Source organism: Columba livia, chromosome 20 (genome assembly GCF_036013475.1).
Source record: "Columba livia isolate bColLiv1 breed racing homer chromosome 20, bColLiv1.pat.W.v2, whole genome shotgun sequence".
Classification (NCBI taxonomy): Eukaryota; Metazoa; Chordata; class Aves; order Columbiformes; family Columbidae; genus Columba; species Columba livia.
Window position 1 is genome coordinate 4,423,367 of NC_088621.1, and position 26,786 is coordinate 4,450,152.

The 26,786-nt window shown below is 61.3% G+C and overlaps 3 protein-coding genes across 14 annotated transcripts; 1 reads left to right on the forward strand and 2 right to left on the reverse strand.

Annotated features, from left to right (window-relative positions):
- Positions 1 to 368: 368 nt before the first annotated feature.
- Positions 369 to 9,902, reverse strand: TRAF4 (TNF receptor associated factor 4). The gene is made up of 7 exons (XM_065036938.1): positions 6,112 to 9,902; positions 3,339 to 3,390; positions 2,836 to 2,940; positions 2,601 to 2,762; positions 2,078 to 2,239; positions 1,849 to 2,004; positions 369 to 1,421 (listed from the first exon to the last, which is right to left on the reverse strand). The coding sequence occupies exons 1-7, from the start codon at positions 6,252 to 6,254 to the stop codon at positions 789 to 791; spliced, it is 1,413 nt and encodes a 470-aa protein (XP_064893010.1). The 5' UTR covers positions 6,255 to 9,902; the 3' UTR covers positions 369 to 788.
- On the reverse strand, positions 3,339 to 23,660 carry NEK8 (NIMA related kinase 8). Of its 12 annotated transcripts, XR_010467340.1 has the most exons (17): positions 21,389 to 21,512; positions 20,781 to 20,986; positions 19,534 to 19,766; positions 18,671 to 18,802; positions 18,273 to 18,481; positions 17,782 to 17,861; positions 17,159 to 17,340; positions 16,781 to 16,931; positions 15,690 to 15,766; positions 14,420 to 14,537; positions 13,984 to 14,134; positions 13,616 to 13,779; positions 13,231 to 13,389; positions 12,900 to 13,058; positions 10,952 to 11,290; positions 9,938 to 10,016; positions 3,339 to 3,390 (listed from the first exon to the last, which is right to left on the reverse strand). XR_010467340.1 is itself a non-coding variant. In XM_005502016.4 (15 exons), the coding sequence occupies exons 1-15, from the start codon at positions 21,433 to 21,435 to the stop codon at positions 11,262 to 11,264; spliced, it is 2,097 nt and encodes a 698-aa protein (XP_005502073.2). In that variant the 5' UTR covers positions 21,436 to 21,512; the 3' UTR covers positions 10,152 to 11,261. The 12 variants fall into 12 exon arrangements, 9 of the variants coding, with proteins under 9 accessions (XP_005502073.2, XP_064892987.1, XP_064892985.1 ...); XR_010467341.1 differs by lacking the exons at positions 3,339 to 3,390; positions 9,938 to 10,016 and having other exon boundaries at positions 10,152 to 11,290; positions 13,984 to 14,090; positions 21,389 to 21,830; XM_005502016.4 differs by lacking the exons at positions 3,339 to 3,390; positions 9,938 to 10,016 and having other exon boundaries at positions 10,152 to 11,290.
- TLCD1 (TLC domain containing 1) lies at positions 22,741 to 24,831 on the forward strand. The gene is made up of 4 exons (XM_005502136.3): positions 22,741 to 23,000; positions 23,167 to 23,249; positions 23,571 to 23,653; positions 24,064 to 24,831. The coding sequence occupies exons 1-4, from the start codon at positions 22,804 to 22,806 to the stop codon at positions 24,457 to 24,459; spliced, it is 759 nt and encodes a 252-aa protein (XP_005502193.2). The 5' UTR covers positions 22,741 to 22,803; the 3' UTR covers positions 24,460 to 24,831.
- Positions 24,832 to 26,786: the final 1,955 nt, after the last annotated feature.

Here is a 26,786-nt window from a genome sequence, read left to right on the forward strand (position 1 = left end):
TGGGTGATTTGGGGGGATGCACCTGGGGCCTGATCCAACCAGCACCCCAAAAACACCCCCTCCTGCGCCCAGCACTGCCCACCCTGCTCTGCACCCCTGCCTCTCCCCCAGCTGTAACTGCCCCAGCACTAACGAGGGGTTGGGGGGGCTGCAGGACAACAGCACCCGGGCCTCGGCGATTACCGAATTAACCGTCTCCATCTGAGCCCGTCTGCTGGTGGGATGTGGGTCAGGGATTACTCCCCACACCCCGCCGTGCCCCCCAGCCTGGCTGTCCCTGTCCCCAGCACCTGCTGCTCCAGCACCCCTGTGCCAGTGGGTGTCCCCCCCACCGTCCCCGGCCGGGTGGAAGGAGCTTCAGGCGGCCGTAATAAATACAATAAAAGTTTATTGGAAAAAAAAAGAGGTGGGGAGGGGGCAGCAGCCCCGGCCCGGGTAATAAATAACAACAGTGCTCCCGGGGGGCACCAGTTTACAAAATATGGCTCTGGGCAGTGGGGTCCTGTGGGGTCCCCAGCGAGGCTTGGGGGGCTGCTGGGTGCCCCAGTGAGGGGTTTTTGGGGGGGCCCAGCCCCCCAGCACCCCCAGGCACCCGAGACGGGGTTGCCCAGTGGGGTCCCAGCCCCAGGAGGGATGTGGGGGGGACAGCCCCATCCCCTGCCTACCTGAGAGCCACCAGCTGCGGCCACGGCAGCGTCCCCAAGCCAGGGACGCCAGCTGCAGGCAGGGGCTCAGCACCACCAGGGACACCCCTGGCTCATGTTCTGTGCCCCCCGGGGCACCGGGGCTCAGGCCAGGATCTTCTGAGGGATCTCCACCGAGGCTTTGATGAAGATGGCGTTGTCCCGCACGTAGTTGCGCTTCTTGATGTCCTCATGGGAGATGAACTTGGGGTAGCCGAAGCCCAGGGTGCTTTCATCCAGGGAGCTGCGCGAAGCCCCTGGCTTCTGGAAGTTTTTCCAGTTGGGATCGGGGTGGAAGGTCTCGGTGATGTGCTGGGGCTTGGAGAGTGAAGGGTCGCTCTGGTCCAGCAAGGAGAAGGTGACGCGGTAGGAGAAGGGCCACTCCAGCAGGTTGTCGTACTCGCCCGGCAGCACGCGGATGTAGACGGAGAGGTGGCTGCTCTCCCCGCTCCCGTTGCCGTTGAGGAACGCCGAGACCTGGAGCTTGTAGCCGTACTTGTGGGTGTAGAAAGGGGGGCTGAAGAACTCGTAGTTGCTGCGGGCTTTGGCCTCCTGCAGCTTGCGGGTGTAGTCAGAGATCTTCCAGATGAGGGTCCCATCGCTGCTCACCGACAGCTCCTCCATGTCCCGCCGCAGCTCCAGGATCTCCTGCCGCTGCCGGCTCACCAGGGCGCACACCATGCCCAGGTGCGCCTTGGTGCTCTCCTCCAGGTGTCGGCCCATGGCCAGCTTGGGGCACTGTGGGGACAGCAGGACCATCAGTGGGGAGGGGTGCTGGGGACACGGGACAGCGTGGGGACACGGGGTGGAACAGAACAGGAGAAGGATGCAGTGGGGATGTCATTGGGGTGCAAGGGTGCTGGAGCAGGATGGCACAGGGATGCCGTGGGGACATGGATGGCACAGGGACCCCTGGTTGGGATGGCGTGGGGACACCTGGGTGGCAAAGTGACACAGGGGTGAGGCAGAAGAAGGATGTGGACACCATGGAGTGACATGGATGGGACAGAGCAGGATAGGGATACCACAGGGGACAGGACAGACATCACGTCAGGAGCGGTGTGGGGACGCTCTGGGGCACAGGCACACCGTGGTGGTGATGGCACAAGGATGCCAGAGTGGGATGGGGACAGGGGTGCCAGCACAGGGCTGGGGACACACTCACCCGGTGCTTGCAGCCAGCGTCCTTGAAGGGGCAGAGCAGCATGGCAGTGCTGCAGCTCTCTTTGAGGTGCGTGGGCACGTCCTCCCGGGCAATGCTGGGCGTCCCGCACTGGTTGGGGCAGGGCACGGGGTACCGGGGACACTGGTACTGGTGGTTCTGGGGACAAAGAGTGGTCATCAGCCCGTGCAGGGAGCCAGCGGGACGAGGGTCCCCATGGGTCCCATCTCACCTGGATGGTGTCGAAGACGAACTCCTTGGCGCAGTAGGTGCAGGGCTGGGTGCGCTTGGGGCACTCGGACAGCGCGTGCTGGGACAGCAGGCGCCGCATCATGCGGGCCCCACACTTGTTCTCGCAGTACACGCTCTCCTGGGGACACGTGCCCTGGTGGCCCTGGGGACCATGGCAATGTCATCCTCCGGCTGCCCACACTGGGCAGCCCAGCCAGGGATGGTGCCATGCGGTGACCCCATAGTGCCCCCCAGCCTGGCTCTGTCCCCACAGGCTGGTTGCGCCTGCACGGTCTCTTCCACCCAGGCTCTGTCCCCATGGCCGGGTTACGGCCCCCATGGTTCCCTGCACCCCATCTGGGGCCCCTCATGGCCACACTGCACCCCACATTGCACTCCCCCAACCTGGCTATACCCCAATGGTGCCTCCATGTCCCCCACGACACCCCTGCCAGCTGTGTCCCCCATAGTGTCCCCGCCACAGCCATGCCCCCCGGCACGGTTCCCCCCACCCCATTGCCCACCTCGAAGGCCTCCCCGGTGAAGTCGCTGGCGCAGAACTCGCACTTGACCCGGCGCTTGGGGCAGCCGTGCTGGACGTGCTCGGGCAGGTCCCGGCGGCTCAGCTTGGCGCTGCAGCGGTTGGGGCAGGGGATGACGTTGAAGCCGCAGGTGCCAAGATGGGCCTGGGGGGTGCAGGGATGGTGAGGGGGTGTCTAAGGGGTGCAGCCTCAGCCCCCACATCCTGCCAGACCCTACCTGGAGGTGCTTGATGAGCCCGGTCCAGCGGCAGCCCTCCTCGCTGTGGATGCAGCGGATGGTCAGGCTCAGCACCTGCGCCTCCAGCTCTGGGTCAGGGTAGATCTGGGGAGGCAGCGCCGGGGAATCAGCATCCCACGCCAGGCTGGGGGCACACGGACCCCCGGCCCAGCCTGGCTGGTAGCCGCAGGCACGCTGCCCGGGGCCGGATCCCCCCGCCGACACACGAACAAGTGCCCTTTGTCGGGAGCGCGTTTCCGTTCCCCGGCCCCACGGCACAAAGGGCTTTTGCTTCCGCACGGGCGCCCGTGCCAGGCCGGCGCGGCTGTGCCAGGCGGGTGTGCGGGGCCCAGGGACAGCTCCTTGGAGGGGGACACGGGTGATGGGGACATCCTCTCAGAGCGGGTTCCCTGGTGATGGGGACATCCCCTCGCAGTGGGTACCCCAGTGATGGGGACATCCCCTCGCAGCGGGTACCGCGGCCACATGCCAGGCTCACTCACCTTGGCATAGTCCAGAGGTAGCTGGTCCTCCGGGCACTTGAAGACACCTTCGCTGCAAGACACAGAGAGGGGTCAGGATCACTTGGGGCTGGTGGACAGCGTGTCACCAGTGACACAGCAGCTATGTCCCATAGGGTCCCCACCATCCCACCCCCGGATGTCCATCCTGCCCTTCCAACGCTGAGTGCTCACCCCATGCCAAATCCAGACACGGCCCTCAGGGAGCCGCAGCTCTAATCCCACTCCATCTGTCTGAGCTGGGAAATGCCCTCGCCAGACATCCCCCCCCCGGCAGCCCCTCCCTCCCGCCCAGCCCGGCACGGCAGCCACGGTCCCCAGGGCCTGGGCCAGCCGCTGTGAGCAGCACCATCTGGAGCCCACAGCCCCCTCGCCCGCCGCGGTCCCTGGGGATTACGGCAGGGTGCCGGCGGCTGGCCAAGAGCGGTGCCGGCGGAGGCCACGGGCGCCCGCAGCCCCAGGTGCTGGGGCCCAATGAGGAGTGGGGGAGCAACAGCTGGGCGCCAGATGTGCAGCCCGGATGCGTGGCCCCGGGGCTTCCACTCTGCAGGAAACGGCCCCACCAGCCACCATGGTGAGACAGGATGGGGGGACAGGCGGCTGCCCTAGAGGGGTCCCCATCCCACTAGGTCCCCAGGACGGGGTGCTCCTCCCAAGAGCTGTCCCCAGGGTGGGAATGGTTCTGCTCAGCCCCGACACGCAGAGAGGCAGCACGGAGCAGAGGGACAGGGTGGAGTCAAACAGGTAGCCTGGCCCGTGACACAGCTGGCCAGGAGCCACCATCACCGCTGGCGCCCATGACACTGTGCCTGGGGACACGTGAGGGTGGCACCCCATACACCACGCCCCAGGGACAATGGGGCGGAAAACCATGGGTGCTGCCTGCAGGGACACGCTGCAGGGACACACAGGGACCCCTGAGCCCTGGTGTCCCCGAGGTGGCTGTGGACGAAGCCACGAGGTCACCCTGCGCGTCCGCGTCCCCTGCACATCTAATCACCGCTTGCCCTTGGCAGGCGCCGGCACGGCCTCAACCGGGGCTGCCAAGCGGATGCGAGACGGCGCAACGGAGCCAGCAGAGCCGCCTGGCACGCGCTGGCCTGGGATGCCCGGGCACGGCACGGTGACAACCCCTGCAGCCACCACCCCTGTGCTGGGGGGGCCAAGTGACCCCCAGAAAAACCAGCCCAATGCTGCGTGGCGTGACCCCGATGGGGCACGGCTACATCCAGCCCTGCCACATGCCCCAGCTGTTTGCAACGGGTGTTGCCGTGAGAGTCACCGGGAACCCGCTGAGATGAACTGCTCCCAGCTGGGGCTGGGCACCCAGCCCTTTCCGGGGAGCCCACGGCTGACATCACCCCGTGGCCAGCATCACCCCATGGCCAGCATCACCCCACGGCTGGCATCCGCCCTGCCACCTTTCCGGGGGCAGCCGGTGCTGCCTGAACCCTGTGCATGGTGTTGGGGTGTCGGGGCTGGCGGGGAATTGGGATGGCGACCCACGGCCAGCGCCTAATCCCCAACAAAGCCTCCCCATTCCTCACGCTCGGCCGGGCAGGGAATGTGCTGAGGCAGCGCCCGGGGGACCGTCCTTGCCTCTGACCTTCGCGGTGTGCCGGGGTGCAGGGAGGTGACGGGGGGGGAGCCCCAGCACCTCCTGGCACCCACCCCAGCACCCAGCCAGCACCGCGTCAGGGCTGGACGGCTCAGCCCATGAGATCCCCCAAACCTGATCCGGTGCAAACAGGAAGGGTTCGGTGTGGGGACCCCAGTGTCCGGCCCCCCAGTAGAGCCGAGGTGCCCGCGGGACGGGTGCGGGAGAGGAGCGGAGGCGCTGCCTGGCACGGGCCCCGGGGAACGCCCGGTTTCGCAGAAACTGGCCACGGTGACGGTGCCTGCGGGGCCCCCGGCCCGAGCAAAGGTCGCCTCGAAGGGGCGAGGCGCTGCTGGAGGCGGCAGCGGAAACTGGGACCTGGGGTGACGCTTCGCAGCGCCACATGCCCAGCCCGGGTGGCGCGGACACCCCCTCGCCGTGCTGCTGTGGGACCCCTGGCCCCGCAACCAACAACCGGGCAGCACCGGCCCCATCCGCTGCCGGTACCTGGGCCAGGGCGGCCAAACCGCAGCGGGGTGGGAAGGGGCCCTGTCCTCTCGCTCCCAGCCCGCACCCACGGCCGGGTCGTGCTCACGGTGTGGGGGGTTGCCGGATCCCCCCTCCCACACCCCCTGATCGCTTCCTCCGTCAGGGCCGAGGCAGGAAGGAGTTAAGCACGAATCTTTGCAAGCGCTCGAAACTCGCCGCTCGGGGCTTCACCCGGCGCTCCTCTTCCTCCTCCTCACCGAGAGGGGCCACGGGCCGCTGCACCCCGCGGGGCGGCTGCCACGGGCTGGGCGCGCCCCGCACCCCCTCCCTGCCCCGGGGCACCGCGAGGCACCCCGGAGCACCCGCACCCCGGGCGCCCCGCACCCCTCCCCGTCCCGGGCACCCGCATCCCGGGACACCCCGCGCCCCTCTCCGTCCCGGGCACCCGCACCCCGGGGCACCCCGCACCCCTCCCCGGGGCTCCCCGGCGCGCAGGGCGGCCCCGCACCCGGCAGCGGCGCCTGGGGCCGGTTTGGGGCGGGGGAACCCCTCGCTGCCCCCCGGGGCGCGGAACCCCGTGTCGGGGGAAGGACCGGGGCGCTCCATGGAGGAAGGGGTGCGCGGTTTGACGTCATGGAGGGGCGGCCGTGACGTCACGGTGGGGCTCACCTGAGGAACTCCTGCAGGCAGGTGTCGCAGAAGCGGTGGCCGCAGGTGGAGACGCGGACGGGCTCCCGCATGGGCTTCCCGCAGAGCGGGCACAGCACCCGCCGCCGCGGCCGCTCCAGCAGCTTGTAGTCGTAGCCCGGCATCCCGCCGCCCCGCGCCCCGCTCGCCTCCTCCGCGCCCCGCTCGGCTCCGCGCTCCGCGCCCGGCTCCGCCCGGGGGCCGGACGGGGCGGTGGAACCGGCCTGACACCGCCCCGCAACCGGGGCCGGGCACCGACACCGCCTCCCGCTCCGCCTCCCGCCCCGCCGCGACCGCACCGGGGGGGCTGGGGCGGCCACGACATCCCGGGGGTGCGGGGAGCAGCGGGTCGGGAATGAGCTATCCGGGCTGGGGGCGGACCCACCGCACCGGGCACAGCCACCCCAGGGGGGTTGGGACCCACCGCACCGGGCACAGTCACCCCAGGGGTTTGGGGACCCACTGTATCCATCACAGTCACCCCAGGGAGTAGGGGAGCATCACACCGGGCACAGTCACCCCGGCGGGTCTGGGACCCACCACATTGAGCAGAATCACCCCGGGGGGGTTTGGGACCCACCACACTGAGCACAGTCACCCCAAGGGTTTGGGGAGCACCACACCGGCCACAGTCCCCCAGGGGGCTTGTGCACAACCTGCAGATCCCCCCGGTCGCCCAGCCACAGCCTCCCCTAATCCAGGGCTGGGCTTTGGCTCTGGGGCTGGGGACACTCAGTGCTGTCCTTGCTGACCCTGTGTCCCCTCCTTGGCAGCGCTGGCTCAGTTCACACAGCCAGTCCTGCCACAGAGAGCGACCCATGTTCCAGCCAGCACCCATGGCAGGGTGCAACACGGAGCAGGACATGGAGGGTCTGCCCTGACCCCCCCCCACAGGAATAGGGGGAACACACGCTCCTGTGGCTTCATCCTGCTCAGAGCTGATGCCCCAGGCTGCAGCCAACAGCAGCCCCCCAGCCTGGGGGTTTCTAACCTTCTAGCAAGGGCTTGGAGGAGGGAGAATAAAAGAAAAACCCGTCTGGCTCCAGCCCCCACTTCACTCTTTCAGAAACCAGAGCAGCATATGGGAATATTTGCCCCTTTCCCTAGAGATGGAGACGAGCAGATGACAGGCTGCGAGCATGTGTTAGTCCCACCAACGCACGCCCCAGCCCCGCTCCCCATTAAAGGCGGCAGTTGCTTCAGACCCAAATGTTAGCAGTTTTCAATTAGCAAATGGCAGAGGAGAGGGATTCCTGGGGGACACGCTAAGCAAGTCAAGCTCTATCACTTGTCACTCAAGGAGCTCACGTTACTCGTCTCCCCGCGAGGCTCTGCTTAAAATAAAACCCTCCAGCAGCCCGGGGGGAAGGCAGGCAGCCTGCTCGCGCTGCCGGAGCTGCCAAGAAGGGGATGGGTGGCAGATTTCTGGGGTTACCCTGCCACTGGCTTTAGCTCCTGACACCCAAATAGCAGGGCAGCCTGTACTGGGGTACACGAAGGGTGAACAGCCATCGTGGGGTCTTTTCCGAGGGGTGTGACTAGCTGGCAGCCTGCTCAGATGGCAGAGAGCAGCAAGCTAAACTTTAACCAGCTCCCAGTGAGCCTGGAAACACAACACGTGAAAACAAACGTCAGCGGGCAACAGAGGAGAGAGCAGAGGGGTGCAGTGGGCACCTCCGAGCTGCCACGGGGGTGGCAGACTGGAGTTGAGATGTTCCCACCCTGGTTTGCTCAGAGCCGTGAACCCCCCAGGGCAGGATCGGTCCGTCTGGTTCTGCCACTAAGCCCCGCACGCCCTGGGGCCAGGCTGGCCTCCCGCAGCACACTGCCCCAGACACCCGCCCCAACACGCTGCGACCCGGCCCTGTCTAAAAACCATCCCTGGACACGGCTGTGGGACCAGGTTCAGGAGAAAAGGACGGGCCCACGGGGCGATGGGACTCCCGGGCCCCCCCAACAGAAGGCACAGGACACACCGCTCCTGCAAGCTTAGAAAGGCTTTGTCTCCGATGACGGGCATGAAACAGAGCTGAGTTCTATCACTATTTACTGCTTCTCTTTGATGTTTTAAAAATTTTTCTTTCCTAACCTCACTAAAGAGCATCTCCGCTAATTAGCCAGGAGCTGACAAAACCATCAGAAGGCGCTGGCTGTGCCGGCAGGACGGCTGGGAGGTGTCAGACCCTGCAAACAAAGATCTCCCCCTTTTCCCCTCTCCCTCACCAAGCCCTCCCCGCACTCAACATCACAGCCGGGCGTTTGTCTCGCACAAAGGCGACACTCAACCTCCGGGCAGGGCAATTCCCTTTGTGCAGGCGATATGTTCGATATGTTCGCTGTCCCCTGTAATGGGTCCATCCTTGAACCCATCTGGGCTCGGGGAGGCCTCCTGCCTCCTTCCCCCGGCCTCTCCCTGCCCTGCACCCCTGCTCCAGCCCTCCGCCTCGGATTTAACTTAAACGGGAGGGATCGAAAACCAATGTTCCACTAGTGTTAAGGTGGGGAAGGAGCCCCAGGGAAAGGAGTGGGGAGACTCCTGTCCCTGCTTCTGGGCACTCGTGCCCAGGAAAGGTGAGAGGTGAGGGCAGCAAGGTGGCTGGACAGACGGACAATAACCAAACCTTCTGCCAAGCCTGGTGGGAATGGGGATACGACCACAACAGAGGTGCAAGAATCAAATCGAATCAGCTGCGGGATCAGCCGGCGGTTTGGGCTGTTTCCTGCTGGCAGCGGTGGCTCCAGGTCCGCAGGATCTTAACGAGCACAGCAACGGGGTCAGGCTTTCCCTGGGTGACAATGACCAGAGGGGACCACGCTGGCTGGGATGCACAAGCCCAAGCAGCCTCACCCCCGCACCACCTCCCTACCCGCTCCCTTCCATCCCTGCCTTCCTCAGCGGGAAGAGCCAAGGGGACGCGGCTGATCCACCACCAGAACAAAACATGGATAAAGGGAGAAGCCCTGAAACCTGCAGTTTGCACCGGGAGCTTCTGCAGGGAAACAAAGCAGCAGACGTGAGGAATGCAACTGGCCTATTTGCCCAGGCTGCTCTCTGCCTCCGGCAGCGCGGACATGCCTCAGCTTGTCGTTTCAAGAGCTATTGTTGCTCAGGGCTGGGGGCCTCTTTGTTTCCTTTACCCTTTTCTCCAGGCTTGGTCACAGCCCGGTATTAAATTATTCAAATCATCTCGCTGGGCTTCACAGCTGAACTCATGCACCAAGCACACAGGCTGCGAAATCCCGAGGGCTCCAGCCCTTGTTGCGAGCCCCCAGCACAAAGCACACTGGTCTGTACTGGTACCCCCAGCCTGGAGTGAAGGGTCCCAGTATTCAAGCCAGTGACACCTCCAGCCCCTGCCATGCAAAGGCATCATTAAGCCATAAACCAACCCACCCAACACCAGCAGATCAGTGATCTTATGGGATGTATTTACATGTGGTGTGGGGCGAAGGAACCCCAAGAGCTGAGCACAACACAGCCAAAAGAAATCTGTTGCTGTGGGAGCTGGTGCTGCCACTAGCTCAGTGCAAGTAGGACACACAGCATCCCAGAGGGGCTTGGAGGCAATTTAACCCAGCCCTGCAATTACCCCAATGCCCAGGACAGTCTGGGAGCAGAGAACACGTTCCCCAACACTGACACTGGGCTGTGGGAGCCGTCCCTGTAACCCGCAGCACAAGGCGAGTGCCAAAGGACTGGCAGAGCCTTTGAACGCCGAGGCAGCTTCCTGGGATAGCAGGGTGTAACCGCCTGAAAAGGCAGCTCCACAAGAAACAAAAACGGCAGGGAAAAACCCCGCACACCCACCCTGCCAGGAGCCAAACAGGGAGGCCGCGTCTGCTGTCAGGGCTGCACACGCCTCTGCCGGTTCCCTTAGAGCCGGAGCCTGGGAGGAAAAAGCAAGAGAACAGCAGAAATTCATCACCTTTCACACGACAGAAGGATCAGTCGGCTCCTACCAGAGCCCGGCGAGGTTTCCCTCATTGAAAACAGGAAAGAATCACAAAAATAATTAGAGAGATTTCATCTCAGCCAGCTTATGAAAGCATTGACTTTATACACAACAGATTGGCAACAGCACAAAGATGGATGTGAAAGGCAAGAGCATTTGCAATGTCAGACAGATCAGAGACAGAAGCTCATCAAAAAATGGCCCAGGGCAGATGTAAGTTAAAAAAAGAAAAGAGGAGGAAAAAAAAAAGGAAAGGAAACGACCCTTCTGGAGATGAAAAATGTAACTCGTGCCTGTGACACCGTGATGTGCCCCCTCCTGCCTGCAGAAAGGATCCTTGGTGAAAACTCATCATCTCCCTGGGGAGATGTGGGTTAAAAATTTCAATTACTGCCAATTGCTCACTGTGTTTTGCTGCTTTCCACTAGCTCAGCTGGGAGCCTGGGAGCTGGTCAGCAGCAGGATTTAGGGGCCTGAGGACAAATGTCAGCTGGAGGATCCTCCGGTGAGCTCCTGGGGCCAGGGGAGGCTGTAATTGGAAAGCTCCAGGCGGCATTTCGGCAGAGCAAGCAGGACTGCTCGTGCTGGGTTCGGCCAGCCGTGCAAGCCAGGACCCTCAAAAGCGTGATGAACAGCTCAACAAATGGGTGAAATGTTTAAAAGGGGGGGGGGGGCGGGGGGATGGGAAAGGACAGGCTTCTCTAATTAGAAAAGAGGTTTGCACTTAGTCACCCAGCGCAGCGCCTGGGGCCCTAACTCCAGACACCGCTGCGCAAAGGCTGACAGCTCTCTCAGACACCGAGCTGTCAGCCTGGGCTTTGTAACCAGAGACGGTTTCCACGGAGGAAAACAACCTCTGTGCTCCTCACCCTTCTACACAGGCACTTCCAGCAGGGAGGGCCAGAGCCCCAGCACAAACCCCTGAACGCAGCACCGCAGCTTCAGGGATGTCCGCCCCACCGCAGGTCCAGGGCAACAGCTTAAGGCACTGGAGGTTCGCAGTGTTGATTTGACAAGTGAGACCAGCTCCGGTTCCGTGGGAACCATCGTTCAGAGCTCCCTGTTTCCAGGTTGCTCGCTGCCTTCGGAGCGCAGCTGAGGAGCTCCCGAGCCTGGCGATGCAGGTCCAAGCCAGGCTGGAGCTCCATGAGGCTGGATACGGCCCCTCTCAACTCAGACTCACTGGGAAGGTGACTCTTCTGCGGCAGCTGAAACACAAAAGGCAAGGACCAAGGATAAGCTGTAAATTGCCATTGTGATGAAGCTACAGGGAGCAGTGCCCTGCCCCACACAGGCCAGACACCCAACAGATGGGCACCATAATCTCTGTCCCACTGCACAAGGAAGCTGCTGCAAGACCTCAGAAGTGGCACAAGCAGTTGAAATGCAATCTCCTGGGGCTTGCACCCTCCTCTCCAGCACGCCCAGCTTCTCCCAGTTATTCCTCTGTTTGCAGTGGGACTGAGAGAAGGGCGCAGCAGCGGCCTCGCGATAAAGCGGGCACAAGCCCAAGGCAGTTAAAAACAGCATTGAAAACAGCAGAATGATGCCGAACTGCCGCACCAAAGAGGGAACATCACTCGCCTGTGCCAGCACCTTCTCCAGGCCAGATCACAGCCAGAGCTGACAGCAGCAATGACATCAAACATGTCACCAGTTCTCGTGCTCTCTCTGGAGAGGTTTCCAGGCAGACTGAGCTGTGTGAAAGTCCAGAGTCAGAACTGAGCTTTTTCCAGAGCTCTCAGCTCTTTTTGCATCCTGGTCACCGAGGGACGCGGGAGCAGGCAAAGCTGCTGCCCTGACACCGCTGCTGCTGAGTTTGTCCTTCCAGTACCAGGAAGGTGGGTCAAGGTTTTGGACGGGGCAGTGCAGGGGGACAGCAGTGGGGCTACGTGCTGAGCCCTCACTCTGACAGAGCTGCAGGTGGGAGCCCGCAAACCAGCTGCCGCAGGGCACAGGGTGACTCCGGCAGCGGAAGGGGCGAGCAGCCTGCAAAAACAAAACCCTTTTACTCCCATGACAAATGCTCTACTTGTTCCCAGGCCTGGGGACTCAGCCATTCCGCGTCCCCTTCACGTGGCAGCACACATCACGTGAGAGCTCGGCACTTGCAGGGAAAGAACGGGAAACAGGGTCTATTCTGCTGCGCTGGGGCAGTCAGCTGGGCCTCCTCCCCTCCAGGGTGTAATTAGCCTCCTTGAAGTGGGCTGGGACTGGAATCCCTCAGCCCAGCACCGAGGCCATAATCAGGCTGGTAGAGGAGGAAGAAAGGGCCCTCCAGCAGTCTGGGACAGGCTCCCATCCTACATCCAGGCAACGGAAGGGCAGGTCACACCATGGGCACATTTTAACCACTCAACGATGCCGCTTTTGGCCCGAGCAGAGAAGAACCACAAAACCATCACTATCTTTTCCAAACCACAATGGAAAGCCAGCAGCCATAATGACGCCTCAAATCTCAGATTCTATTTCAGCAGCATCAATTAGAGAGCTGCTCTTTTTGGATACTCGGTGGACTGCCAGCACACCAGCTCCCCACCAGTCACAGCTTGGCCAGCCCACCTGTCTGGGAGTGCACGAGACTGTCTCTGCCATCCCTCTGCTCCCCCAGCCCTGTGTAAGCAGCAGGGTCACCATGCTGCACAGGGGGGGAATTTGTATGGGATTTGAGTTATTTTCTATTCATCTACAGCTCTAGAAGGACTAGAATAACACAGAGCTTATGTGCCAGGGTTACTCAGTACAGCTTTGGTCACAAGGCATTGTGTCTGGCTGGGTCCTCAGGGCAGGAATCGCAGTAACGATGCCTCTACTCACGCTTTACTGCCAGCAGTGTGTTCCCGTGGCAGCAGGCTACAGAGGTCACCAGGTATGGATGCGTCTCCTCCAGCTGCACCGGCCTTGGGGTTCCCGTTTCCTCGTCCTTCCTGCCCAGGCGTCCCCTGGCTCCTTTCCCCCACGTGCACACCTCGCCATCTGCAGAAGCATATACACATCTTGCTGCATACAGAGCTCACCAGCAAATGCCTCCGAGCCCCCCAGTGCCATTCTGGGCTGTCTCCAGGGTCTGCCTTGGCCACAGCATGGATTACAGGCAGAGGAAAGCCAGATCCTGCTGCAACCCAGGACACAGGGGCTTCAGCCTTACCTGCTCCGATGGCCACGGTGAAGGCATCCCCACAAGCCACGACGGTGACCTTCATTGCCTGGAGCCCCACAACCAGGTGTGGTACACGGCTGTTGCGGCCTGAGTTGGTGCCCAGTTGCCCATGCTGGTTGCTCCCAAAGGTGTAACACTGGCCAGAAGCTGAGAACAGAGAGGAGAAAAACAACCGGGTTTCAACTGAGGATGCACTGAAGCCCCTGAAGGCCGTTGCTCTCTGACATGCTGAACATCCTGCTCCACAGAGCTCCAACATCAAGAGCATGATGCCTCTTGAGCATCTGTGAGGCCTCTGCCCATGGGAACCAGAGGCAGGAGAACAGTGAAAATGTAGGTGTCCCCCTCAGGGATTTGGGCACACACCCCTCACCTGTGACTGCAGCTGAGTGTGCTGTACCGATGTCAGCACACACGATTGGCTCCTGGTTCAAAGGGGACGACTGGGCACACACGAACGTGGTGGCTTCTTCCACCTGGTCCTCTGCGGAAGGCTCCTCTGCTGAGCTGATCCTATCTAGGCCCAGCTTGTTACACCTGCATGGGGAAAAGCACAGTTTAGAGCTGGCTGAATGCAGCCTGGTACAGACACCCCAGAGACAAATCCTGCCCCAGCAGCAGGATGCTGGGAAGTCGGATCACAGAGAGATGTCTTCTAGAGCCTCCCGCTCGCTCTTCCTGGGCTGGACAGGCTCAGGAGGCTGTGGACAAGCTCTGGAACACGGACCTTCACCCCCTTACCTGTTGCTCCCACAAGCAAGAATCTGGTTCTTCACTGTGAGGACCATGGAGGAATCGATGCCGCAGATGACCCTCTGAGCCTCGTGCTCTGGGGGCACTGTGACCTGCTGGGGAGAGTTGTGGCACTCCAGGGTTCCCAGCCCAAGCCGACCTGGCAAAAGGAGCAGAGCGGGGCACAGCTGATGGCAACACACAACCTGAGCACACCCCCATGAACAACGGCATCGACAGAGCCCAGCCTGGGACCCATCACCAGGAAAGGCAGCAAAACCCAAAGCGCGGGGGCCCTGGTATGCGGTGAAGCAGCTGCAACTCTTCCACACCCACCTAACCAGGCACATCTGGAGAGAACTGCGGGCAAGCGGGGCTGGCGAGGGGAGTGGGAACAGGCAATGGAAAGCACAAGCCCTGTTTTGCAAAGCAAGACATCTCTTACCATTATCCCCCCTGCCCCAGGCAAACACTTCCCGTTCGTTGGAAACCGCCAGAACGTGAGATGCGCCACAGGCCACCTGTACCATCTCATAGCCCAGCAGGGCCTCCACGATCTTGGGCTGGCAGGGGAAGAGCAGCAGCCGTCAGCCGAGACCTCCCAGCCTGCCCGGCTGCTCCCATCCCTCCCACCCGGCCCCCCCAGCCTCAACACAAGCGCTGGCAGCATCCCAGTTTTCATCCAACACAAACACCAGAGAATTTGGCTTTTTTTTTTTGTTCCAAACAGTCTTCAAAGGGTTTAGAGACTACGTGCACACAGCACAGAAGATAGCACAAACATCTCTGGGGCGGAAGAAAGCAGCCAGCACAACGGTTTGGAGAGGGAATCAGCCAAAGGGTTGGGATTCGCCCCCCTGCGCACGCGGGGAGTGCCAGGGGCTGTTAACGCACACTCTGAGCAGGCAGGGGCTTGGTTGGCTGAAAAGCTCTTGTGCAGAGGAGCTGTGAGCTATCAGCTGCATATTCGTTAGGGTGGGGAGAGGCCAGGATCTCTACATTTTGCCCAAGCCCTGCTGTGACCTGCTGTTAGATCTGACACCTCGCCACAGCGAGCCTCATTCTCATTATCTTCTTCAAGTGAAAAGCACCATTTGTTGGGATCTGGCTGCTGCTCCCAACTGGTCTCCCCTCCCCAGCAATAAGCACTGAGCAGCTCAGCTCCGGATGGAGCAGGAACGAATGAGCCAGCTGACCACGGTGACAAATGGCACCAGTCCCTGGGCTCGGCTGGAAGCCATCGGCTGCTGCCACATCCGAGAGCAGGCGAGGAAGAAGCTGGAAGGGAGGAATGGGCCCTCAGCCCTGGTGTTCAATCCAATCGGAAACACACAGCTCTTCTTTAAATACTGTCTCTTTTGAAAAATAACTTTTCTCAGTGAACCCTGGCAGCTGCAGGCCAAGAGTGAAGCAGGCAGGTGTGTGATTGGAGGCAGGCTCCAAGCTGGGAGCCTGCCAACAGCAACCACAAGGCAGCTCTTGACTTCCCCCACGCTCAAAGGGATCATTGTGTAGAGGAGGAGAAAAAAAGAAAGCGGCAGGTTGGGTGTTTTAAAACCCGCAGTGACAGGGAGAGGAGGGGGAGGAGGGTCAGATGCCAGAGCACGCCTGGGATGCACATCCCGGGAGCTGGGATGAGCCCGCTCACGTGCCACGAAAAGCACGATTCACCCTTTACCCTGGGGGGACAGCACACCCACCACTCCACAACCAACCTGGCTTACATCCGTGAAGTTTCCATGCCCCAAACAGCCATTGCTGCCGCTGCCGAAGGTCATGATTATCCCCCTATCTGGAAAAGCAGAAACAAGTCATGTTACAGGCACATGTGGGGCCCTGCAAGGCAGGCACAGCCTGTGGAGCTGGCCATGGCTCCCGGGACAGCTGCTCTGTTTGGACCCACTCTGACCCACAACTTGCTGGGGGAACCAGAGGCCTGCAGCGACCTTCCAGAGAGCAGCAGCCTTGATGTGCTGCGACAGCTCAGCAAACAAACAGCAGATGATAGGAGAGCGCTGAGATAACGTTATTGCAGCTGTGTACGCAGGAGCTGCTAACTCCACAGTCTGTCAAGGTGTTAAATACACAGAGGTGCTCACTGAGCAGCCGCCCAGCCAAAGGGTGGCAGGAAATGCCATGGAGAGGGAGGACAAACACATGCCTACTGAGTTTTCCGGGTGCATATCTGTCATTTGGTGCCATGATCCCCAGCAGAAGTGCAAACAGGGCTCCCACAGGACCATTGTGAGGGATTTGCTCCACAAACACGGCCTCGGACTGGTGTGTGCGCTCCCCTCCCACTTGGAACGCCTCCTGGCCCACTCTGGGATGGCTCAGACCCTGCCTGCCTATGGCTGAGGACAACTGGCCATGCTCATGGTGACTTCTCTCTACAACACCACTGGTCACTGCTTTGTCTGTGTCACACTCAGAGTACATGACAGAAAAAAGGCTGAACTACCCTGATGCTCCTCACACTGCGGCCCCCACTGTACAGGCCAGTTCTGGCTGCAGGTGACACTAGCACAGCCAGGACAACAAACAGAGATTTGTGGCCCTCCCCAAACCAGACAGACCTTTGGGAACAAGTTGACCAGTATGGCATCATAGGAAGACCGTGCCTGCCATTTCCGACCCCCACCTGATGCTACAGGTCACAAAGGCCTTCATGTCACCCCAGCCCAGTGCTCCTCTCAGGTTCCCCTCTGATCTGGCTCCCCAGGCCATCACGCTGCATTTGCAAAAGCAGCTGCCAACCCTGACGGGCTGGGACTCGGCCGTGAGAAGGCAGGAGGCAGCGGCTCACCTGTGAGGCAGGCTGTGAAGAGATCACCGCAGGACACGTGTTTGATGGTCACACCGGACTGTCCCTCCAGAAAGCGGGACACAAACTGAGGCTGGAGCTGCTCAGTGGCTCCTGGGAGAGAAGGGCCTCCCGCAGCACCCATGGGGGGAGCCTGGCGGAGAGAGGCCATGTCAGCTTCTGCACCTCTGCGCAGCAAGAGCGGGGTTGGAGAACGCAGATGAGCCCCTTCCCACAGGCCCAGAAGTGTCACCTACACCCTGGATGGGACTGCGGTCCTGGGGCTCACGACGGTGTAAAGAGCAGAAATGTCTCCTCCTCAGGAATCACACCCCCGAGGCTTCCACAACCACTGCCTGCCCCAGGCTCCCCGTCACTCACCTCCCACATGATGAGCCGCCCTGATTTGGTGACCCCGGCCTTCTGCGTCCGTCCAGCAGACACCTGCACCACCTCGGTGTTGAGCATGGGCAGGCGGAGCGGGGTGGTGATTCCGCTCCCCCAGGTGTAGATGGATGACAGTGGAGGAGGAATTCCTGTCCTGGCTGAACCACCTCGAACACCTGCAGGTCAAAGAGAAATCATCAACACGGATCCCTGGTTCTCCTCAGGAAAAGAAACAACACCAGCCATCCAGGGGCTGCTGGGGAACTCCCAGCCAGGGCTGAGAGAAGCACATGGGGAAAGCTCCTTGTATTTTATCCCAGAAATGAGGGAAGCAGCAACACAACAGGTCTAGCTAATTGTTACCAGTGCCACTTGCATTGCCCTTTGCTGGGACATACCCCCTCAGCACCCCCAGAAACTTGATTCAAGGGTTGAAAACCCAGAGAGCTGCTTGGTCCCCAGAGTCACAGTGCCTGTGGGCTTCTCCAGGACTCAGGGAAGGTGATGTCTCTTAAATTCCTCTCTCCAGAAGCTCAAGTGCCTTCCTGACCCCTGACATCCAAGGGAAAGCATCCTTCCCAAAAGAGCTGTGTTGATCACACCATGCCAGGACTCACCCCTCGGCCTGGCGCTGCTCACTCGTCCCCCCGTCCGGCTGTGGGTCACTGTCGGCACTGGAGCCAAGGGTTTTTCAGGCCTGCCAAACCAAAATCCAGTCCTTAATGTCAGCTCAGCCCAACAGGTCCTGCAGAGTCCTGGATCGCAGAAGGTCTGGGCAGAGCTACAGCATAAGCCACAACTGAATAGCCCGAAGAATTACCTCAGTAGGTGCTTTGAACCACCTGAGAGAGGGGAGTTGGCATCAGTTTGCTTCCCCCTGAGCTCACAACTCTCTATTCACTGTTACTGCCACAACAAGCCCACACCTGCCGTGGCCCCGAGCCACAGGGCCAAGCTCAGCCCGCAGCAGCTGCACGTTGGGTAATGCAGGAGCTGCACGGGGACAACACTCTTTTCAGAGCTCACAACGGAGACAGTGAGCCCGTCAGACACGTCGTGGGCTGTGGCAGCCCCTCTCAGGGGACATTAAGGTGGCAGTGTCACTTGCCTTCTCATTTTGACACTGCCCACGTCAGTGTAGAGGTTCAGAAGGGGCCGAATGCAGATGGCTTGAGCCATGATCTCATTCAGCTGGGGCCGCTTAGAAGGATCCAGGTTCAGCATGCTGAGGATGAGCTGGCGCAAGTCGGGGCTGTATCTATCCGATATTGGGGCAAACGTCCCGCTCATGATCTTCAATACTAAGGCAGGAAGATTCTGGAGAGAAAAACAAGAGAGATACATACAGTGGCTGGGTAGTCAGAGGCAAGGCCAAGGAGCAACAAGTCCTCAGCCTCTGTCTTCACACCTTCAGGCTCAGCGAGAAGAGGGATCCAAGCACACATTTTCACCTCTGTAAGAGGCCACAGCTCCCTGTGTTTAGTGTAAACCATATACCCCTCTTACCGCAGCTTCGAAAGCCCTCTTGAGGCTGGCGAGTTCGTACAGCACACAGCCCAAAGCCCAGATATCGCTCTTCTGGTTGTAAGGCTTCCCTTCACAGAGCTCTGGGGAGATGTAACACGGAGTTCCCACAACCTAGCAGAGACAGAAATCCGCCGTGATGCTGTGAAACTGGGGCAGGGAGGTGGAAAGAGAAAGGCTCAGTTTAGAGCCCAGTGCGCAGACTGGCTAGAGCACCACCAACCAAAGCTTAGTGGAGCTGGGCTTCTGTTCCTCGGTGTCAACGTCTGGCTGACAATCTCAGTGAAAAACAGGAGGATTTGCCTTTCCAGAGACCTCCCTTGCACAGAGATTACCTCTAATTTTGATCCTATCCGCATGAGAGCATCAGAGCCCAGAGCAATGAGAGTGATATGAATGTCTAGTCAGATTAGACCAGGTGGGAAATGATGCTGAAGTCTCAAGCAGAAAGAAGAGATTACGACAAAGCAGGACAGCAGAGCACAGGCAGGAATTCAGTTGCCAAATATGTGTCAGACAAGCCTGCAAATACCATCCATCCCCTCTGACAGCAGGAGGAACCTTGTCTACCCTTTACCAGTGGGCCTAGACACTCCATCCTCTCCCAGGCGTGGGCAGGCAGATCATTTCTCACCTTTTTGCAGCACACAGAGCTGCAACAACTTGGGCATGAAGACATCAGCCCTTATAAACTCCAAGGAGCAAAGCAGCCTGTGAAACATGGATGGGGCCTACTGCAAGTGGGCTACATCCAGCCTCACTGCCTACAGCAGCTTCCAAGAGACTGTCATGAGACAAGTCCAGAATTTTGGTCAGCAGTTCCCTTGCAAAGCCAGGCCACTCACTGTGTAGGCTTTACTCTTGCTGCTCAAGATTTTCGAGATACCAAAGTCTCCGATCTTGACAATCATGCGATGTTTGTCCAAGAGGATGTTCTGAGTCTTCAGGTCACGGTGCAGGATCTGCTTGGTGTGCACATGGTGAAGAGCCAGGAGGATCTGCACGAAGAAGTGCAGGATGGTGTCCTCGTCCAGCAAGGAGTTACAGCGCTTATGTATAAACTCGGCTAATGTGCCCCCTGAAAAGAACAACAAAGGGCTGTCAGCAAGGGTGGCTGCACAGGGCAGTGCAAACCCGGCCTAAAAGCTGGGGAGAATTAGCCACAGATGTCTTAACAAGCCAAGTGCATGAGAAAAAACACAGCCTGGTGGGACACGCAGCACCATCCTCCAATGCTCCTGGGACCGTGCGGAGAACAATAGCTGCACAGTTGGTGGGACAAAGAAACAGCAAGAGAGAAGTTACTGTTGACATAGTGTCAAAGGCAGCAGGAAAAGAAACGCTAAAATTACAGCTCTTGGAGAAGGACATAAACCTCGATGGCAGAACAAGATAAGCCTGTTCTGCACAAGAGAATTCTTGCAGTCCGAGAGGCCACGTGGCACTGAGAGGCCCCTGTCGAGAAGGGGAGGTCCAGGTTCACGTCTCAGGCACAACTTTTAACGAACCCTCATGTAAATGTTGATTTCATCTTAAATTCCACAGTAAATCTCATTATAAATCACACCTTCCCACACAGAGCTGTGGGACCAGCAGCGTGGCCGAGAGCTGATCAAGAGAAATGTTTGTGAAATGCAAACCAAGGGCAGACAGCAGTGACAGAGGTGATAGGAATCTCTCTGCTTCTGACATGATTAGCAGGCGTAAAGCAGATCATCACAGAATCACACACCAGTTGAGGGTGGAAGGGACATCGGGAGGTTCTCTGGTCCAGTCCCACGATCAAGAAGGGACACAAAGAGCTGGTTACCCAGGACCATGACCTGTCTTTTGAATATCTCCAAGGACGATGACTCCACATCTCTGGGCAACCTGTGCTAATGATCAGTCACTTGACTCACAATCAACTTGGTGCCCATCAGGACCCTCAGATCCTTTTCTACAACGTCTGTTCCAGACACACGTTGGGACCCTTTGGTGGTCCAAGGTGTGGGATCTTTACCAAAATCACAACACAGGGCCACAGCAGCCTGACCCAAGGAGACCTGAGGGCTTGGCATCCCCTGGACCAGTTGAGGAGATCAGGGCGCACCTGGGGCATATTCCATGGCGATCATGAGCGCCTTGTCCTCCAGGAAGTTCTCGTAGTACTCAATGACGTTGGGGTGGCTGAGCAGCTTGAGGACCTGGCACTCGTTCTGCGCTGCCAGCCGCTCGTCCTTGCTCATCTGCTCCACCGGGATCTGCTTCAGGATCACCAGCTTCTGGTCGGCCTTGCGCAGGCACAGGTGCACGATGCTGTGGGATGGGGACAAGGCCTCAGCAGTGGCGGGGGGACGACAGGGCCTGGCCACCACCCTGTACTGACACACGGCGCCTGCACCCCCCCTCGCCATGGTAACAGGGCCTGCAATCCACACACCCCCCCGGATGTCACACACCCAGTGCCAAGCCACCCTATCGCCATGGAAACAACCAGGACTTGGACCCCCCCCCCCGTCCAGGGTGCCACACGCCGGCTGACCTCCCCGTTGCCATGGCGATAGGGCCCGTGCGCCTTGTTGCCATGGTAATGGGGCTTGCGGTCTCCCACCCCGCGGTGCCACACAGCCGGCGCTCCCCACACACGCGTTGCCACGGTTAAAAGGCTTCGAGACCCCCCTCAGTTCCCCCACGCCCGTGCCACGGGGCCGCCCTCACCCGAAGGCCCCTCTCCCCACCACCCGGATCCGCTCGTATTTCTCCATCACCGCCCCGGCCGGACCCGAGCTCCTCCTGTCTCCATGGAGACACTTCCGGGAGCCGCTACGGCGGCCGCGGGCAGACAAAACACCGCGTGCCGCGCCCGTCCCCAGCATCATTCGTGTAGGGGCTGCGGGAAGATGGGGCTCGGCCGGGAGAGCGGATGATGCCAGACCAAGGCATCCCCCAGTTTCATGGGGAGCCAGGTCCCCTGGGGCAGCACCTTGGGAGGGGGGTTTGGGGTGCCCTGGACCTGCCGTCCCAAGCCTTGGGGGTGCCAGCAGAACGTCCTGCACCCCCAAAGAGCGGCGATGCCCGCAGCAGCCTCCTGCCCCACAGCCCCGAGTCTGGGTCGCACCCATCCCGGGGGGCTGTGCTACCGTAAGGCCAGGCACAAAGGCCCCAGGTCCCCTCCCTGCCCCCGCAACCCTCTTTAGACCCCCAGGACCACGAGCACCCCTCGAGCCGGCCATGGGGGCACCTATAGCGCGGAGGGGGCTCTATGCCCTGCGTACGGAGGTGGCTGCTCCTGTCCTGGAGCGGGGACAGCGGTGGCAGTGCCACCCCCAGGCCACGTGGCCATGCTGCCATCTAGCGACACCCAGCCCGGCCCACCGCGGGGCGGGGGGTCAGCCAGAGCCCGGCGCCCCGCACTGGGGGGAAGCGATGGGGCAGGACCCCCACACGGGAACCAGCCGTGTCGCGGTGCCCACAGAACCGGCCTCACCCCGCTGCCGCGCTGATGTTCGGGGGCACCTGCTTTCCCCACCTCGCCCCGATCCCCCCCAAGTGTCCGTGCAGGCTGTGGGAGCTCGCTGTGCACACCCAGCCGCTGGGCTCCCAACCCATTTATCCACCATTTTTCCACGGCACGCTGGTTTTCCCGGTATCCCCACCGTGCCAGGCGCCACCACCCCCCGGGCAGCCCAGGACAGATGTGCGCGGCCCACGCCAGCTGTGCGGTACCGGCACAGATGTGCAGGGCACAGCACAGCTGCGCAAAGCGTTGTGTCCCCGCTCCTGTGCTGCTCGGTGCAGACGTGCAACGCCCTGCATGTGTGCAACGCCTCGCGCACACACAGCGCTCAGCAGGAACAAGCGCCACACCCCGTGCAACACCTTCCAGAGACACGAGCAGCGCCTTGCACACGTACGTGCAAAGCCGCGCGCGCACATGCGCACATACGCCCAGCCCCCCCCTCACGCCGCCTCCCGCGCAGGCGCGGTCAAACGGAGGAGGCGTGGCCAAGCATAGGAGGCGTGACCAATGATGGGAGGCGTGACCAATGATGGGAGGCGTGGACATCCCGGCCCCGCCCGCCGGCCCCGCCCGGCCCGCCGCCGCTTGTCCCGGCCCGGCGGAGCGGGGCGCGATGGGCCCGGGCTGGCGGGCGGCTTCGGCGGCGCTGGTGGGCGGCAGCGTGGCGATCTTCGCAGCGCTGCGGCGGGCGGCACTGGCCCTGCCCCAGCCCGCCGCCGTGCGGAGCCGCCCCGGCCGCGCCTGGCGCTGGTGGAACCTCCTGGTCTCTTTCGCACACTCCGTGTTGGCAGGGCTATGGGCCCTCTTCAGGTACCGCGGGTTGCGGGCAGGGGCATGGGGCACATCCTGACCGGGGCTTCGAGCCCCAGCGAGAGCACGACCCTGGGCGCTGCCCCCAGGGGAGGAGGCACGGGGCGGGGCGGTCAGGGTCCCCGCACTGATACCCAAGTGACCCCCCTTCCCTCCTCTCCCGCAGCCTCTGGCACTCCCCGGAGCTGCTCTCCAACATCGAGGACGGCTACAGCGTCTCAGGGCACCTGCTGGTCTGCTTCTCCTCAGGTAAGGGGCCAGGCAGGGTGATGGCCATGGCCACCCCACCCCACTATGCCTTTTCAGCCTCACCCAGCCCACCCACCTGGGCTGAGCCCCCGGCTCAAGTGCCGAGCGAATCTCTGTGCCTCCTGCTTTAACCACAAACACAGAGCTCCCAGGCTGCCAGCCCTAGGGCCTGGCCGCTTCCCAACACTCAGCCAGGGCAGAGGCGTTCCCCACACCTGGCATGTGGTCATGCCACCTTCCCCCTCCTCACTGCTCCCCCTTACCACGGCAGGTGACGATGCACAAGCCCGACCCCCTCTGTTCTTCTCCCTCATCCCACAGGCTACTTCATCCACGACAGCCTTGACATCATCTTCAGCCACCAGTCCCGCTCATCTTGGGAGTACCTGGTGCACCATGCCATGGTGAGTACGGCCCCCGGGGCTCAGCCCATGCAGGTTTTGAGCGCTACGGTGGGGCAAGCCGGAGCCCTTCCCTCCGCCTCGCCCTGGCTGTGCATCAAGGCGAGGGCGCCCGGCGGGGCAGGACGCCTGCCAGTGTTGGCTCCGAGTGCCGGGAGCCAGACAGGTTGCCGCACCGGGTGAGGGAAAGAGCTGGAGGCTGGTCCCAGCTCCCCAGCACAAGGAGGTGTAGCTGGTCCCAGGGGAATGGGCTCTCCAGACTGGTTTTCCCTTAGCCCAGGTGCCTGGGGGGGGCTGGTGGGACCTCTGGGTGGCAGGGAGCAGCACTATGTATGCCAAAACCCCAGCAAGCACGGACTAGCCCCCACAGTGGGGGAGAGCTGACCCTGCTGTGTCTTCCCCCACCCTCCCAGGCCATCTCTGCCTTCGTCTCGCTCATCATCACAGGCCGTTTCATGGTGGCGGCGGTGCTGCTGCTGCTGGTGGAGGTGAGCAACATCTTTCTCACCTTCCGCATGCTGCTGAAGATGAGCAACGTGCCTTCCCCGGCGCTCTACAAGGCCAACAAGTACGTCAACCTGGTGATGTACTTCATCTTCCGCCTGGCGCCCCAGGTTTACCTCACCTGGTACTTCATCCGCTACGTGGAGATCCAGGGCCAGGGTGCCTTCCTCGCTGCCAACCTCCTGCTGCTCGATGCCATGATTCTCATGTACTTCTCTCGCCTCCTCCGCTCTGATTTTTGCCCCTCCCTACACAAGGGCTCTGCGGGGAGAGATGTGGATGGTGAGAAGTTTCTGATAGACTGAGATGTGTGCGCTGAGGGGGACCCGGGCTCCGGCTCCTGGAAGTTTTGGGCTCTCCAAACCTGCTCTGATGTGCCTTAGGGCTCACTCCTTGGCCCCGGGCCCTGCCTTCACCCTCTCTGTAGCCTAAAAGCTCTTCCCTGCTGGACCAGCCCAACAGCCTCACCAAGCTGTGGGGATGCCGCTGAAGCCAGGGACATGGCCGATGGGAGAAGCAGCCCAAGCCGGCTTCTGTGCAGGCAGCTGGGGTGCCAGGGGCAGCTGCATTTCGCAGCTGGTGGCCTGAGAAGGTTGCAAGGGAAAAGACAAATCCTTCCCATGGTGATGTTGGGTGTTATGTGCATTAAAATCGGTCTATTTACTGCTGCCGCAGCACGCTTAGGCCAGCTTTTCTGTGTCAGGGGGAAGATGGGTGGGACAGGGCTACGGGAAAGGCTGTGCCTCTGTTCCCAGCAGAGGGCTGGCAGTCCCTGGGGAGGGAGGGAGCATGTTTCTGCCACTTGCTTTGTTCTAGGGACCCTCCAGGGATGCACTCAAGCCTGCTGGGTCCTGCCAGCCCACCTGCACCCTGCTGAGCCGTGACCAGCAAGACCCCATCACTCCCACAGATGGGTCTCTCCGCTCTTCCTCATCTGCTCTTCCAGAGAGCCAGGGCTGTGTGGGGAGCAGGGGAAGGGAGCTGAGGGAAGTACCAAGCCTTGCCGGGGTCGCCAGCCTGCCTAACACCGGGCAGCCTGGCAGGGCTGTGTGACTCACCAGGCAGCCACGTGAAGTCGAGCTGGCAGGGGGAAGCCATGTGAGGCCACTGGCTCTTCCTGGAAGATTGCCGCATGCTTGTATCCCCCTGGAGCAACCTTTACCAGCACAGCACAGCTCCAGCCCCTGGGAGTGTGCTGGATCCCTCCAGCAGCCCCCCCAGAGCAGCTGGGAGGTGAGAAGGGCTTCAGCTCCCTGGGGGAGCAGGGCCAGAACCGGCCCAGCCGGTCCTGTGGAGCACCAGAGCGGCAAATCCTGCTGACGTGACAGCGCCGGGATCGCACCAGGCTGGCAGAAAGCAGTGGGGCTTAGAGGGACTCCTGCCCAGCCCCTGCTGCAGGGCAGGATCCATCCCAAAAACCCCACCAGCAGCTCAGGCAGAGCCAGGAGCTGTGGTTGAAATAAGCTGGTGATGAAGTGGAAGTGGTGGGGGAACCACGCTCCCTCCAGGGAGCTGGTAAACACCCCACAGGGCTGGGATCCTGCCCAGGCTCCACATGGATCAGATATTTGGGATGCTGCATGGGCAGGGACCAGCTTCAACCCCCCACTTTGACCCCTCCTCACTCAAAGTACAAGCAGGGCAGCACCTTCCCCTCAGCCGCACATCCCAACAGCTCAGCCTCTGCGCAGACTCCATCTGCAACCACCCCACACAATCAAGCCCAAATCTTCCCCCTCGTCTCTCCACACATAGTGGACATGGCTCTGCCCAGGCAGGTCACAGGCTCAGGGGACCAGCTCACACTCCCACCGCCCACACAGTAGCACGGAAGGCTCAGGCATGACAAAGCTTCCGAGAGCAAAGAGCCTGGCTCTATCCTGCTCCCCTCCTGACTTCCAGCCACAGCACCTCCCCGCAGCAGCGCTGGCCGGGCTGGGGCAGCAGTGGGTCGGGCCGGCTGCCAGCCCAGAGCAAGAGGCAAAGCGCAGGGAAGCCGAGCGCCAGACAGCAGCAGCCACCGGGCACAGGGTGAGGGCAGACTGCAAGTCACGCTGATGTGAGATCCCTCCCCACCTCCGCGCTGCAGCACATACCTGCAGGCTTCGCTACAAGAGGGGCACTTCTTCCCCACATCTTTCTGCGGGTGACTACAGCTGGCGGGATGCACAGGGCTCAGGTAGACCCACAGAGCCCCTGCTGCTGCTTGTCCCCTTCCCAGGCCATGGTTAAGCTGGTGCCCTGAACCCCAAAGACATGCAGAACATCAGGCTCAGGAGCAAGTGGAGTGTCCCAGGGCCTAGCACCACCAGGCTTTCAGCAGCAGGGCCATGTCACAGACCTGTTGTTAGCCTCATCTGGCCCCACAGAACTGGCCAACAGCCCTCGCTTTCAGAGTCTCAAGTCCCTGAGACCTGGGTTGGGGTGAGCTCCAGGTTCCAGGCTGTGCCCAGCGTGCTTGCAGAGCTGGAACAGGGTCAGGAGAGGGACCGCTGTCCAGGGAAGCTGCAACTCTTCCCCCCAGGCAGTTTCTGAGCCCTTAGCTCAGGCAGGAGCATCACCTCCCTCCCAGCCCAGACAAGCACTGCACAGGACACAGGGAGAAAGGGGGTGCTTCCAGGCAGCCCCCACT